Source organism: Sparus aurata, chromosome 15 (genome assembly GCF_900880675.1).
Source record: "Sparus aurata chromosome 15, fSpaAur1.1, whole genome shotgun sequence".
In the NCBI taxonomy this organism is placed as follows: domain Eukaryota; kingdom Metazoa; phylum Chordata; class Actinopteri; order Spariformes; family Sparidae; genus Sparus; species Sparus aurata.
This window is the reverse complement of record NC_044201.1, coordinates 6267597-6280542: the sequence shown is the minus strand read 5'-3', so window position 1 is coordinate 6280542 and position 12946 is coordinate 6267597. Positions and strand designations below refer to the sequence as shown.

Below are 12946 nucleotides of genomic sequence, written 5' to 3'. Positions count from 1 at the left end.
TTGCTTTGCACCTCTGGTAAGCAGTGCTGAGTGGAGCTGATTAAGATGTTTGGAAGACAATAAAGATTTAGCGGGGCCTGTCTTCATTGTGTGCGCGCGCTCAAATGGCTTCAGCGGCAGCCCGAAGAGTCTGAAAAATCTGGAAGACAGAAGGACAATTACTCCCCGCTGCAATCTTTTCTGTCCAGCTGTAATCAGTCAATCTGTGGATGTCAACACTTTGTTTCCCTTCCTGTGATGGTCCGACAGATTGCTGTTTTATTTCTATAGTAAACAGGGAGGGGTCAGGATGTGGGGGCATGGGGAAGGGATTCTGCCATGTTTCCAATGAAGCGCTGCCTGTTATGCAACACATTTTTCCCCTGAACAGGTCATCAGCCTGGCCAGTCGGTCTGTCAGTCAGGTGGATTGACTCCTTATCTCCGTTACAACGCCACTGGCTCACTGAATGCGGCCCTGCCAGCCAGTCGTGTTTCTCCCTCACTCATTTTTCCTTTCAGAACCCGAGGGCCCATCTTTTCATTGAATCACAAAAGCCGTTTTTTTTTTTTTTCTTAGGAGGAGGAGGAGGTGTTGTGTGAGAAGGAGGGGTGAAAAAGAGAAGATTATTGGGTAAAAGAGGCAGATTTCTAAACACCTTCCTCCTCCTCCTGCTCCTCCTCCCTCTTTGGTCTTGGGACAGCAGGAAGGGGAGCTGGAGGAGAAACAGTTAATCAATAGCCACAAGGTCAGACGGCGAGCGCTGGGCAGGAGTGTGCCCTGTTAGCGGTCCGTGGAGCTGCCTGGCTGCTGAAGGGGATTTGTAGCACTTGTCAGGGGCTTAAAGGAGCCCTCTCTGGACCACTTGCTCTGGGTGTAGGGTGTGAAAGAGACGTGCTGGTTAGCAACAGGAGAGGGAGACATCTGCTGGACGCCAGGAGGCACGGCACAGCAGAATTAGGCCACCCAGAGTCATGGTCACATTACGCGCGGTCAGAGTGGCTTTGTGCCCTGCAGAGCTGTTCCGTAGGGACTTTTTCACAGACCGTCAGCAACCGCTGCAGCATCATGCCTGTGTAACCTGACGCAGGGCCGTTCGGCCGCCCACCGCTTGACCGCATTTGCTCCAGAATTCCCCCCTTCGCTCATGCCAGCAATGTATCCGCTGATGTTTAAGACTTTGTGCAAGTGCACTCCAGGTAATTCTACTCTGGTAATGCTTAAGCTCAGAGGATTAGTAATACACTCTTATTCTCAAGGTGTTCCTTTGAAGTTTTACCTTCACGCTTAATCAAAGTGAAGAATTCAGGCTTTTGTGTTTACATGCTCTTAAGCGCGCACGCGTGTGTGTGTGTGTGTGTGTGTGTGTGTGTGTGTGTGAGTGAGAGAGAGAGAGAGAAAGAGACAGAAAAAGAGTGTGCACACTTGCAGTACTCTTTCTAAGATAAGCCCACCAGACTGAGCACAAACTCCCCGGCTGAGCTCTACGCTTCCATCGCGCTCGCTCTCTCGCTCTGTTTGTCACAGTGGGGGATCTTGGGGGACCCTTTATCAGTACTGAACAGCTTTCTAGAGCCCGGCCCCCCCCCCCCCATCTCCCACCTGTGGTTTCTCAGTTTGGCTTTTGTGTGGAGGAATGCGAGGCGGACCAACACTGATGGAGATAAACACAGAAGGGGATGGCGAGGGACGGAGGCCTCGCCGGCAAACCAGCGAGGCGCCCATTAATCCAGCCGCTGCCCCGTTTCTCCAAGATGGTCCGAGTGGTTGCGCGCAGGGGCAGAAATCGCTCTCTGAGAACAAGACGTATGCAGAACGAAAGAGATGCTGTGAAGCTGAACCTTATCTGCTTGGTAGATGTGGCCATAAATCAGATGTCCACGCCACCCCTGATAACCTTGTGTGAGCTGCGCTTCCTTTACAGACGAGATAACCGCCGTCGCCCCCCTCTCGGTTGCAGTGAGCGTTAGATGAAGCAGCAAAGTTCTGTCATGTGTCTGCCGTGGAACATCTCCGTTTTCGCGCATTTGCCAGAAAAACTCGAGGCGACTCGAGCCCGTCGATGAGTCAGCGCGCAGACGAGCTCGAGAATCTGTCAAGCTGCTAAAAATGTTGACTTCACTTAACAAGCTACAGACTTAACTGTTCTAACCCCGCATCTTCTTTCTCTCCTTTTTTGCAGAGTAAAGAACTTTTGATGGCGTCCCGGTAGAGACATCAGGATGAACACGCTACCATCGATGGACCGGCACATCCAGCAGACCAATGACAGGCTGCTGTGCATCAAACAGGTGGGCATCAAGAGCCCCCCCTCTCGGCAACTGCGCCGACGTGGACTCCGAGAGGAATCTGCGTTTGCTCTCCTTTCCTGCACTCCTTTCTCCTCTCAGCGCCTTATATGGGCATCAGTTTTTCTGGCCATTAGCTCCAGTCACACAGATCATGTTGCACAGGGTCATAGAGAGAGAGGGGGAGAGAGACGGGGGGGGGGGGGGGGGGAGAGAGAGAGAGGGAGGCAAATCTGGCAGCGAACACAAGAAGAGACTTCAAAGGGGGCGAGCAACATAACAGCCGCCCCCCTCCTCTAGGTCCTGTGCTCCCTTACATCACGTTCCTTACTCTTGACGCACGCTGGCCCTTGTTGTGGTTTTTTAGCTTAAATGCTTCCGCGAGTTGCCAGCTTTCAGGAGGCTCCTTTACAGACGGATACAGATAGAAAGACACAGTCATACAGACAGACGTAACCCTGGGCTACCGCCTCTGCCTGTGATTAATAGTCTACAAGAAGAAGTGGCTGGCTGGCAGGCTGTGGGCTTATTTGTTTACGCTGCGTGGGCGTGATCCTTTATATCTCCCAACATCCATACGACACCAGGCCTTACAGTGAATCGGTGAATGATAGGCCTTTGAGCTCGCGATTACGAGGCGACATATCCCCCCTTTTTTTTCTCCGCGCCTGCTGTTAAACCTCCGCCCGTCCCACCCCCACCTGAACTCCTGAGCACCCATTTACAATAACTTCATCCGAGCGGGCTCATTCTCTGCTCCTCTCCGCGTCGCCCTCGACGTCGAAAGCCTCGCTTCCAAAACGTCAGCGTTTTCTCCGATGAGCCCGATTTTTGCAGAATTGACACCACTCGCCTCACAAAGCCTCCTCAATTATTTTCTCAGGCGTCACTGATAAGCCCTAAATAGCCCGAGTTAACACGTCTGGCTTAATGAACGCTCTAATTGTAGTTTGGTTTATATACTCCTCGGCTCTGGCTGTTATAGACTCGTAGTAAACCAGACTTCAAAGGCGAGCGAGTTCGTCTGCGAGCTCCGAGCTAGCAGGGTGTTGTTTTGGTTCGGGGGAAAGCCTGCTGGCACCGAGCCAGGTGTTATGCTGTTTTTCATGCAGCCAGGTAGACACTGAGCAGCCTGATCCTTGGATGGCCTGAAAAGGGATAAGTCAGTCCATCATCTCGCGGAGGAAAGTCTGTCAAACGTCTGGCTCTTTGTCTGCTGAAACCCCATCGCTGCTTCTGCTGCTGTTGCCGCCGCCACTGCTGCCACTCAGCCCTCTCCCCCCCCCCCCACCCCCTCCACCACCCTCCCCGTTCTTGTCCTCATCCAACCCTGAACGGCAACAACAACAAGAACAGCTCAGGCCCCATCCTCCTCCCGAAACTTAGCCCGAGCTATTTCCCTCCGCTGTCCTCCCCCTCACACCAGAGTCGAGGTTGTCAGGCAGAGTCGGTGGCGAGCGCTGCAGCAGGAGGAGCTGTGAGTTCAAATCTAGACAGACAGCCCCTGCTGTGCTAGTTCTGATTCCTCTCGCGCTGGAGGCTGATACGCCTCCCATCAAGCAGCAATAATGCCAGATTATATCACTCATCTAGAGCAGGCTCTTCTCCTCCCTCTCACTCAACAAGAGCATCTCTCGCTTTCTCGCTCGCTCTCCCTCGCTTTTGTCTCCGTCATCAGTCAAACCCCTGTGAGAGTCCGCGGCTAACTCTGTAATGGCTAATCTTCACATCAGAAAAGATGAGTCACTCGAGGCCTCTCTTGAAGCTCATGATATCACTGGAGGCTCTCGGAGATTTTCTCCGCAGGGTCTGACTTGTTATGCCTCGCTCGCGCCCGAGAGTCCCTTTTGTCACACGGCGCCAAAAAGCTGCCCTTTCAGAAAACGCTCACCTCTGCTGCCCCCTAAAGACAATAGCTCTACCTTCTCTGCAAGAACACACAAAACAAAACGCTTCAGCTCCAGATGAGAATAATAAACACTTTCAAGTGGGCTCAATCTCGCCGACCGAACAGGCCGCAGCTCTGCGCCATTTCAGAGCTATTAACCTCCTGAGCCGTGAAGAAAGGGAGCCCAATTTTTAAAACCGCTTATTGTGTCCTGCTAGCCTGAGTAGCCTTCAGACACTGGGAAGAAAAGACTCAACTGTTTCAGGCCTCAGTGAACAGGCGAGAGAGACAGACAGAGACTGAAAGAGATTAGACAACACACCAACGGCGCACATTGAGTCTGCACACATAGCTGCCAGGACCAAGGTTGTCTTTTCTTTGTGAACAGCCGAGCCAGCCAGTGGACTACTGGTGCCGAGGCTCTGTTACACTCTGAAAACAGGCAGTGAATGAGGGCAAGAGAGAGAAGGAGGAGGATTGAGGGAAAGGTTTGGTTGCTGTGCGGGTCATGGGGGCGAGGGCTGGGTGTTGCCAAGAGAGATTAACTGGAAACACTGGCATCATTGTCGATATGGGTGTGATCTTCTTCCCACAATGCAGCGGGGCCCCGAGTGGGCGTACGTTGGAAGGAGTCAAGGTCCTCACAGGGTTGCGCAGAAACACAAGACATTAAATCGAGGCAGTTTTGGAGGGAGAGCGCAAGGCTGCAAAACGATTTGGTTTCAGTGTTTTTCCAATTTGTACTTAATCTGAAGCAAGAAAAACAACGCTCATTATTTCCCATTGTTTCTAATGGCCGTCTCTTCTCTCCGTGTTTGCACAGCACTTACAGAACCCGGCCAACTTCCACTCGGCGGCCACAGAGCTGCTCGACTGGTGTGGAGATCCCCGGGCCTTCCAGCGACCTTTCGAGCAAAGCCTCATGGGATGTCTGACGGTACGCAAACACTAATTATGGTTTTTTCGTTTGGGGTTTTTCAGGTGCTTTTTAGGAGACAGGAGCAAAACAATAATTATATTTTGGGTCGTTAGGAAAAAAAAAACACGAGCCGATGTGTCCACTTCTGAGGCGTTTATCCTCACATTTTGTTTGGGTTAAACCTGTTTTTTTCGGTTTTATCCGAGGCAGCTGCTTAGGCCGTCAGGGGCCAGTGACACAGGTTAAAGTCCTTGTCACCAACTGCCTCTCTCCACTTTGTGCTTCACACAAACACACACACATACACACATTGAAAAAGAGCCCTGAACAGGACTGTGGGTAGCCAGTCACCTCTGGCTATCGCCTTTCAGCTCACCAGCTACCATTCATCGATCTGGGCACAGGGCCAGAGAGCTGCCCTGCACCAGGTGTGTGTTAAAACACTCACACACACACACACACACACACACACACACACACATACAAAACCACATGTGCGAAAGAAGCTATAGAGCAAAGAATTGAGCGCAGCATTTATCGCAGAGATCAGCCTTTGGAACCGGTGAAGGTACATTGTCCCCAGCTGAAGTGGTAGCGTGAGCAAACAGATAAATGCTCATTAATGTGTAAATCACAATAAAAGCCTCTTAAAGGCTGATAAAGAGCCATACAATGGAGCCCACCACTGAGATCCCTCTCAGCATGGGGCCGTTTCCATCAGCTAAATTGTTTCATCAGGCTCGGAGAGCGAGCGGCTTCTTATCTGGAGAATTACGGCGCGCAACAAGTCCGCGCATTCTTCCAGGGATTTTTGCCTTCATCGTGACGTTACCTCGCTTGTTATGTATCAGAGTGCTTCTATTTCAATCACAGCCCTCGAGATTTGTTGAGTGAAATTGAATGTCTGCCTCGCGTGGAGACGCCTGTTCCCTCTGGCATGTTGTACATGCGGAGGTCATCCTCCGATCCCTGGTGGAGTATCGACTCTAGAGCCAATAAAAGATGACATAACTGAGCTGTCAAGGCTGCACTGTTAGCTCTGTCTGCTTGCTGTTGTGTTTTTTTTTTTACTTTCTTTATGCATGCTGTATAAAGAGTGTGTGGGTAACGTCAGTGCACGCAGACATCTGTGTTATCTCTGCCTCTAGTCCCACAGTTTTCTAAAATCGCCCACTTAGTTTACTCGGAGCCGTCTCTCGCATACTACTGTTTCAACAACAAGCGGAAAAGAAACTACCAAACTATAAACTGATTCCTTTTTTTTTAAAAATTTATTCTGAATGGCCCAGTAACCCTTTAGGACCTCTTACAGCACTGTTTTTCATTCTGACTGGAGTATGGGCCTGGATGTACATCCTCAATGGGAGATTATGCCGGAAAAAAGGCTTATGAGGTGAAACACTGTTAAATCCGTGTTGAATCTATGCTAGCCTCTGTAGCTGGCTGCCTGCCTCGTACAAACTGTGGGGCAGAGTCAGTCACGCAGGAAATGAAACGACTGACACAACATGATTCGACCGTTTGTCTGAGGCGTCATCGTTTGCATAATGTGGTTGGCTTAGTCACCGATGTTGTTAAGTATTTAACCCTTAAATGACATTTTTTGTGTCTCCTTACAAGCTCGAGATAAATGACCAACTTGGAAGCATATCTCATTTATTGACACAACTTCAGCAGCTTTTCATTGAGCACTCAAGGCAGCTGTATTACCTGTGACGAAGGCACTTTATGATCACCGCTGGCTGTTATGTTGGCTCTCTTAAAGGCACCCCAGTTGACCTTGTTAACGGTAATGTGTGTTTTGAGGTCAGAGGGAGCAGAGGAGTAGTCATCTGTTGGCAGATAAAAGCAAAGGGGTTTCCCTTCTCGTAATGATTTAGCCTCGTCTCTCGAGTCCTGTTTAACGTCACTCGGCATCCACCCTTAAACGTTATATTAGAGGCTCCTGCTTCATGTCCCATAAATGTTCAACATCTTTTTTGAAGTCATTAACACACCCGGCTCCTCTCAGAAATCGGAGGGAAAAGGAGGAGTTTAACCTGTGTTCACCATTTTACGTCCCGGGTCTGTTTTGGGTGTTTGAACCAACAGCCTTAAGTGAGCAGACAAACTGTTCACTTTAGGGCCAGAGCGGGCTTGTTTTGAGGATAACCTTTCAGAGGCTCTGCTCGTTCTGCAGAGCGACTGTGGTTTGGCGCTCTCTCCTCTCTTGGAGGTTGATGCAGTCATCAGACTCAACCTGACTGTGGATCAGTGGAGCAATCCAGACTGCAGACTCCACATTAATCCCACTGTGCCTGTGCGTTTGTGAGCTCAATGGTAGCAGAGGCTCAAAAAACTAACACAATTAAGAAAGTGAAAGGATTGAGATAAGATCAATATCTTAGAGTACAGCATGAAAAAGTGCAATTTACCCGCTTTGTTGTAGTGATGAATTATGTAGCAATTTAGAGCTGCTGCAACGGAATCAATAGTTTGAAAAGTGATTAATTGGTTTGAGTAATTTTTGAAAGCCGACCTTTAATGCTTTCCTTCGGTGTGTTAAATGGTGGTGTGAATGTAGTCTGTGCCAACCGGAGCTCCCCTCTCCCACAGAAAACACTGCCCCTGAAACGCCTCACCAGTAGTCCTGTAATGCCGTGACTTGTCGACATCACACTATGTCACTGTGTCAAACATTTGCATAATTAAGGTCTATATTCACAGTAGAAATGAAGCTGAAAACATGACTGAGTCGAGTGGAGACACGCTGAGCGGTGTTGGCTCTGGCGCGTGTGAGCTGACCAATCAGAGAAGACTGGGTATCCTAAAACCTGAAACAGAGGGAGGTGGAATACAGTGCTCTTTCATTGGACAGTATGAGAAAACTGAGCATTAAACCGTGTAAACCTGTTGTAGTAGAAGCCCAAAATGAAATAATGAACCAGAAAAAGAGCATCATGTGTCAAGAAATCAGCTTCTTCAACGTGAATGTTTGCTGTCAGTAGCTTTCAGACATTTTAAGGACACACTAATCGGCTATTTCGCTCAATAACCCGCTGTGGGTTCACCTATAAATGATTAATAAACAGAGGGCTTGAAGGATCGCTCACTTTCTGCCGCTCCTTTCTTCCTCCAGGTGGTGAGTCGAGTTGCCGCTCAGCAGGGGTTCGACTTGGACCTGGGCTACAGGTTGCTGGCTGTGTGCGCCGCCAACAGAGACAAATTCACTCCCAAGTCTGCAGGTAAGACCCACCGCTTTACTGAAACGCCAGCAGATGCATGCCCATACGTCATCCCGCTTACCGCTGATGACTTGCAAGACAGCGGATGGTACGGCGCTCCTTGTTCGCAGAGCCGCACATGATTCACTTCTTCATGAAATACAAGTTTTTGCTGAGTGGCTTGGGTCCGCGATCCAGTCAGAAAGCAAAAGACAGAATCCTATGATCATACTAACGTCATTTAGTTCCTCTCCGTGCCTGTTAAAGTTACCATGAATCTGTGGCTTGGAAATGTTTCTACCGGCGACTGTGACCACAGACATCGCACAATAAGCCAATAGGGCATTATAATGTCAGATATTTTTAGTTTCCATTAAACATTAATGTGCTATTGAGATGAGATGTCCGGGTGGTAGCCTCACAAAAACCGTCCACTCAACGGTCTTTCCGCACAAGCCCCCCCCTCGCTCGTATGTGCAGTCTGCATGCGCGCACACATGAGCGCCAGAGCAGCAACGCTACCCTCAGACATTTATCATTCAAATCCAATCCCCCTCCGATCCATACCTCCCCTCCCCGCCTCCCACGGTCCTGCAGGAGCGGCCTGTTCTTGTACATTTGTCAAAGTGAAATGTGCAGAGGCGGGAGAGACGGCGAGGAGAGAGAGAGGGAGAAAGAGATGGATGGCTGGGGAGGTGTTGCTGATGTGCGCCGGACCACTCACTCTGCCCGACAGGGACCCTGACAAAGCCGTAGCCAGCCAGTCAGAGCACAGATAAACCTTTGTTCGGCGATTACGTAAGTGGGAGTAGTGAGAGTCAAATATTTTGTTTCGACTGTCTGATTTCTTTGTTTTTTTTCTGACAGGGCGCATATGTCACTGTTTCATAACAGGAACTGCAGTGACGGCGCTGACAGTGACGCTCTGAAAACTTATCCCATAATTCCTCACAGGAGCTACAACTGAATATGCAGAAGTGTGTCAGTTTCTCCCGGGTTTTCTGTTTGTTCATACGTCCCTTCGACATGAACATGTGCCCGAGCTGAATATCCTCTTTCAGCTGTGGTGGGAAGCATCTTGTTGGGAGGAACTTAAGTGGTCAGACAGACGTCAGTGTACGATATTGATTGCCGTGTTTCTCTCTCTGCCTGTGTTCGTGTGTTGGGGTAATGTGATTGTTGTGCAGACACGGCCCGTACTGGCTGGCTGTCTGAGCCCGACTGACAGTCAGAATCATCCTCGGGCCGGCTGATGGTTCTGGGATCTAATAGAGGACAGCACCGGGTTTCAGGAAGGGCTGTTTATGCACAGCGGACAAATGGGAACTGCAGTGTAATTACAAGGGTTGGTGGTGGTGGGGGGGGTGGGGGGGGGGGTGGGGGGGGGTTGGAGATATGATGCGGCCCAGTCATCAAACGAGGCAGGAAGGCTGTCGGGGTGGGAGGCAGATGTGACTCAAGGCAGATCTTACTCACTGAGCATCCGTCTTACCTCCCTCACAAGGACGTCTGTCTGAGAAAGCAGACGGGAGGGCGACAGAGGAGACGTGATGCACACTTGAACTCAGAGATAGGTGCGTGCGCTCATACAAATGCATCAACAAGGATACAGAGAAGCATTCGGCTGTTACTGCGCCATCAGCTCTGTCTGCATGATGTGTTTTTGGGTTGTTTTTGTCCGTCTTTGTGTGTGTGTGTGTGTGTGTGTGTGTGTGGGTGTGTGTGTGTGTCAGTGCGTGCATGAAAGTGTGTCTAATTGTGCAGCTCCAGCACAATCTTCTGACAGCCTACATGGCGACACAGAGCTGCAGATCTGACACCTGAGAGCCCAGACCGAGGGCCAAGGAGTCTGGGATGCTCTCTGCGGGCTCCTCAGGGGAAGAGTCAGACTCTTAAGACTCAAAGGATCAATCACACCGATGCTTTCTTTCAGAGCGTCTGTTAAAGAGGAAGTGGATAAAACTATTATTGCTCCCCTCCTTTTTTTTTTTGGTTTTACAGTTTGCTGCACATCTAAAGTTTACTTTTGTATTTTCCTCTCCAGCTACAAAAGAAGGTGGAGCTTTGATAGAACATTGGTATGATAAAATGATACTGGATGCCTCTTTAGAGACCCCTGCAAAAAGAAAGTCCTAGGCACACAAAAAAAAATCTACAAATTTGAGTGAATTTCTTTCAATTAGCAACCTGCAAACAGTGCCAGCACACAAAAGAGACACTGAATATATACAAACACACTTGTAATAATGTGAATGTCTGTGCAGCCTTTGTTGCTCTCAGTATTTTCGAATGCAGATATTGTGTCATTTTAAACTAGCGCCTGACTAATACCTGAATTGTCATACTGATATTTCAGCTGATGTACACAAGTGTTTTGCAATGATCTCTCAAATTGTATTGTATAAAATGACTGATCAGCACACTTAACTGGGAATTTAATACTACATTTTTTCTGCTTTACAATCCATAAGCAGAAAGTGTCTTATCGGTGCACATCGGACCACATCAGCGGTAATACTGACTAACAGATGTATTGGTTGGGCTGTATTTTAAATTCTCGGTGTCGAAAAAGTATCGATTCTTACAACCTTATAACCAAATGCAAATACTAGGTTCTAATGAAGACTATTTTCCTAATAATAGATAAATATGTATGAAGTACTAAATGATATATCACTATACCAGTACTTCTCATTTGATGACTAAATTTGCACTCCTCCTCACATAAAAGCACAAACTGTTGCCCCATGCGACCCGTCAACACCAGACTGCCGCCGATGAGCTGTCTGGAGATTGTGACCCTGCAGCGAGGCCTGTGGGATTAGTGTGTCGCTCTAATCTGGAATCAGCCGGTGAGGAGCTTTATCTACTGTTAGGCGAGCTAGCATTAGCACTTTTAACTCTCAGAGCCCGCGCGGCTACACGGCATTAACGCCGTTAGCATACGGCCGTAGCGGCTAGCCTCGCTGCGTTTAGTCGACGCTCTGAATGGAGCGAATAGCGCGTTTGGATTTCTTTTCCTGTGGTCATGCGTGACGGTCTTTTTTTTTCAAATCCTTTAAAACCCACAGTCTGTTTATTTTTTCAAAGCTTCTTAGACCTGTTTATGTTTCCCTCCTAATAATCTGTAGTCTGCTTCACACGGACGTCCAGCTGAGAGGTTCATTAGATAATAGGTGCGCTGCTGCCCCACAAACACACACAGCCCTGATAGACTCTGAGCTGTCGGGCTACCGTGAACTTCAGCAGACAACAAATCAGATTAGCCACATAATCTCTCAAGGGTTTTACTGTTTCCTTCCTCAGTGAATCTGTCGCCACGCTCACAGCCGCTCTTTCTCTCTCTTTAGCTCCAATAATAACCCCACAAAATGATCATTATGACGACTTTCTTGGCTCTCCTGTGACAGTGTCCCCTCCTCTCAAGTTTTAATGAGATGAAAGTGAGTCTTAAGTGTCGGCTCAGTTTGTGTATTATGTTTTCAACATGACCTGACACGCTCTGGATTAGCTCCTCCCTGGAATGAACGCTATGTTCTTGAAAAACCTCCTTTTAATGTTTAAGTCAGACGCAGGTCGCAGCTTGTTCTCCTTCTGTCTCGCCTAAAAAAGAAATAATGATTCAGTGATTTATGCTGGCATCACGTGTGATCAGAATTCACACAGGAGGTGAAGCTCCAGCGGTGAGTAATTCACCGAATTGTGGTAAAAGAGCAACAGATTTTTTAAAGATCTTCCCAGCTGATGTTTTTTATGTTAGATTCCCATCTTCTGCTGAGTAAGAGTGAGTGTTTGAAAAGAAAACATGGCGATCGAAGCTGGGTAAATTCCCAGAGACGGACTCCCTCTGACATTAAAAAGAAATATTCGCAGCAGAACCGTCATCGCTCGGTTAGTCAACAGAGCGTTCTCACTGGGTGATCTGGTCTCTCACATCAGGAAAACAGCCACACTGCTGTGTCAACAGTGACAGAAAACTTCCAGGGTGTGGCTGTAACTCACCCGGTGTCCTCCGGAAAAAAACACACACACACGCGCACACACACACACACATAACTCCCATTATTCAGCAGGCAGTGCAAGAGAATGGACTGAAAATAAGTGCTCCCATTAGACTTTGTGGAGACTCATTGCACAGTGTGTGAGTTCTACCACACACACACACACACACACACACACACACACACACTCGCCTCTCTCTTCCTCTGGCCTACAACATGTCTTCCACTTATCTGTCTCAATTTACGTTCACTTGATTGATTTTCTCACCCCGTCTTTCCTTCCATCTTTGAGCTGTGTGTGTAGAACTAGAGGAAGGTGTAGGCATCCTTTGTTACTGACCCAATCAACCTTACAGACTTTTATATTTAATTACTGCTGAGTAAGAGCAGCGCGCTGAATTATTAACAGGAAACGGGGTTTATTTTTAGCAGGCGGGCCTCTCCTCTGACACTCTCCAGTGGTTCGCCTCAGATGATGAAACCCCTCTGCAACCCAAAACTACCTTCAGAACATCACCGTTAAGTTTATAGGAATAAAGCTCGTGGGGAAATACTCGGCTGCATTTGCTGCCTCTAGCTGATTGGGTCCTCTATCACTTGCTTCCTAATTGGTTTGGTTTACACAGTTGCAAGTAAATTCATTATGGTAATATCCCAGCAGTCGCACT

General features: G+C 48.5%; 1 protein-coding gene across 6 annotated transcripts in view; it reads left to right on the top strand.

Annotated features, from left to right (window-relative positions):
• Positions 1-12946, top strand: part of zmiz1a (zinc finger, MIZ-type containing 1a) — a 108483-nt gene that overhangs the window by 70684 nt on the left and 24853 nt on the right. For all 6 annotated transcript variants that reach the window (XM_030442056.1, XM_030442061.1, XM_030442055.1 and 3 more), the window contains 3 exons: positions 2162-2270; positions 4979-5092; positions 8193-8298. In XM_030442056.1, coding sequence (XP_030297916.1) covers positions 2202-2270; positions 4979-5092; positions 8193-8298 — 289 coding nt within the window. In that variant the 5' untranslated portion in view covers positions 2162-2201. The remainder of the gene's footprint in view (positions 1-2161; positions 2271-4978; positions 5093-8192; positions 8299-12946) is intronic.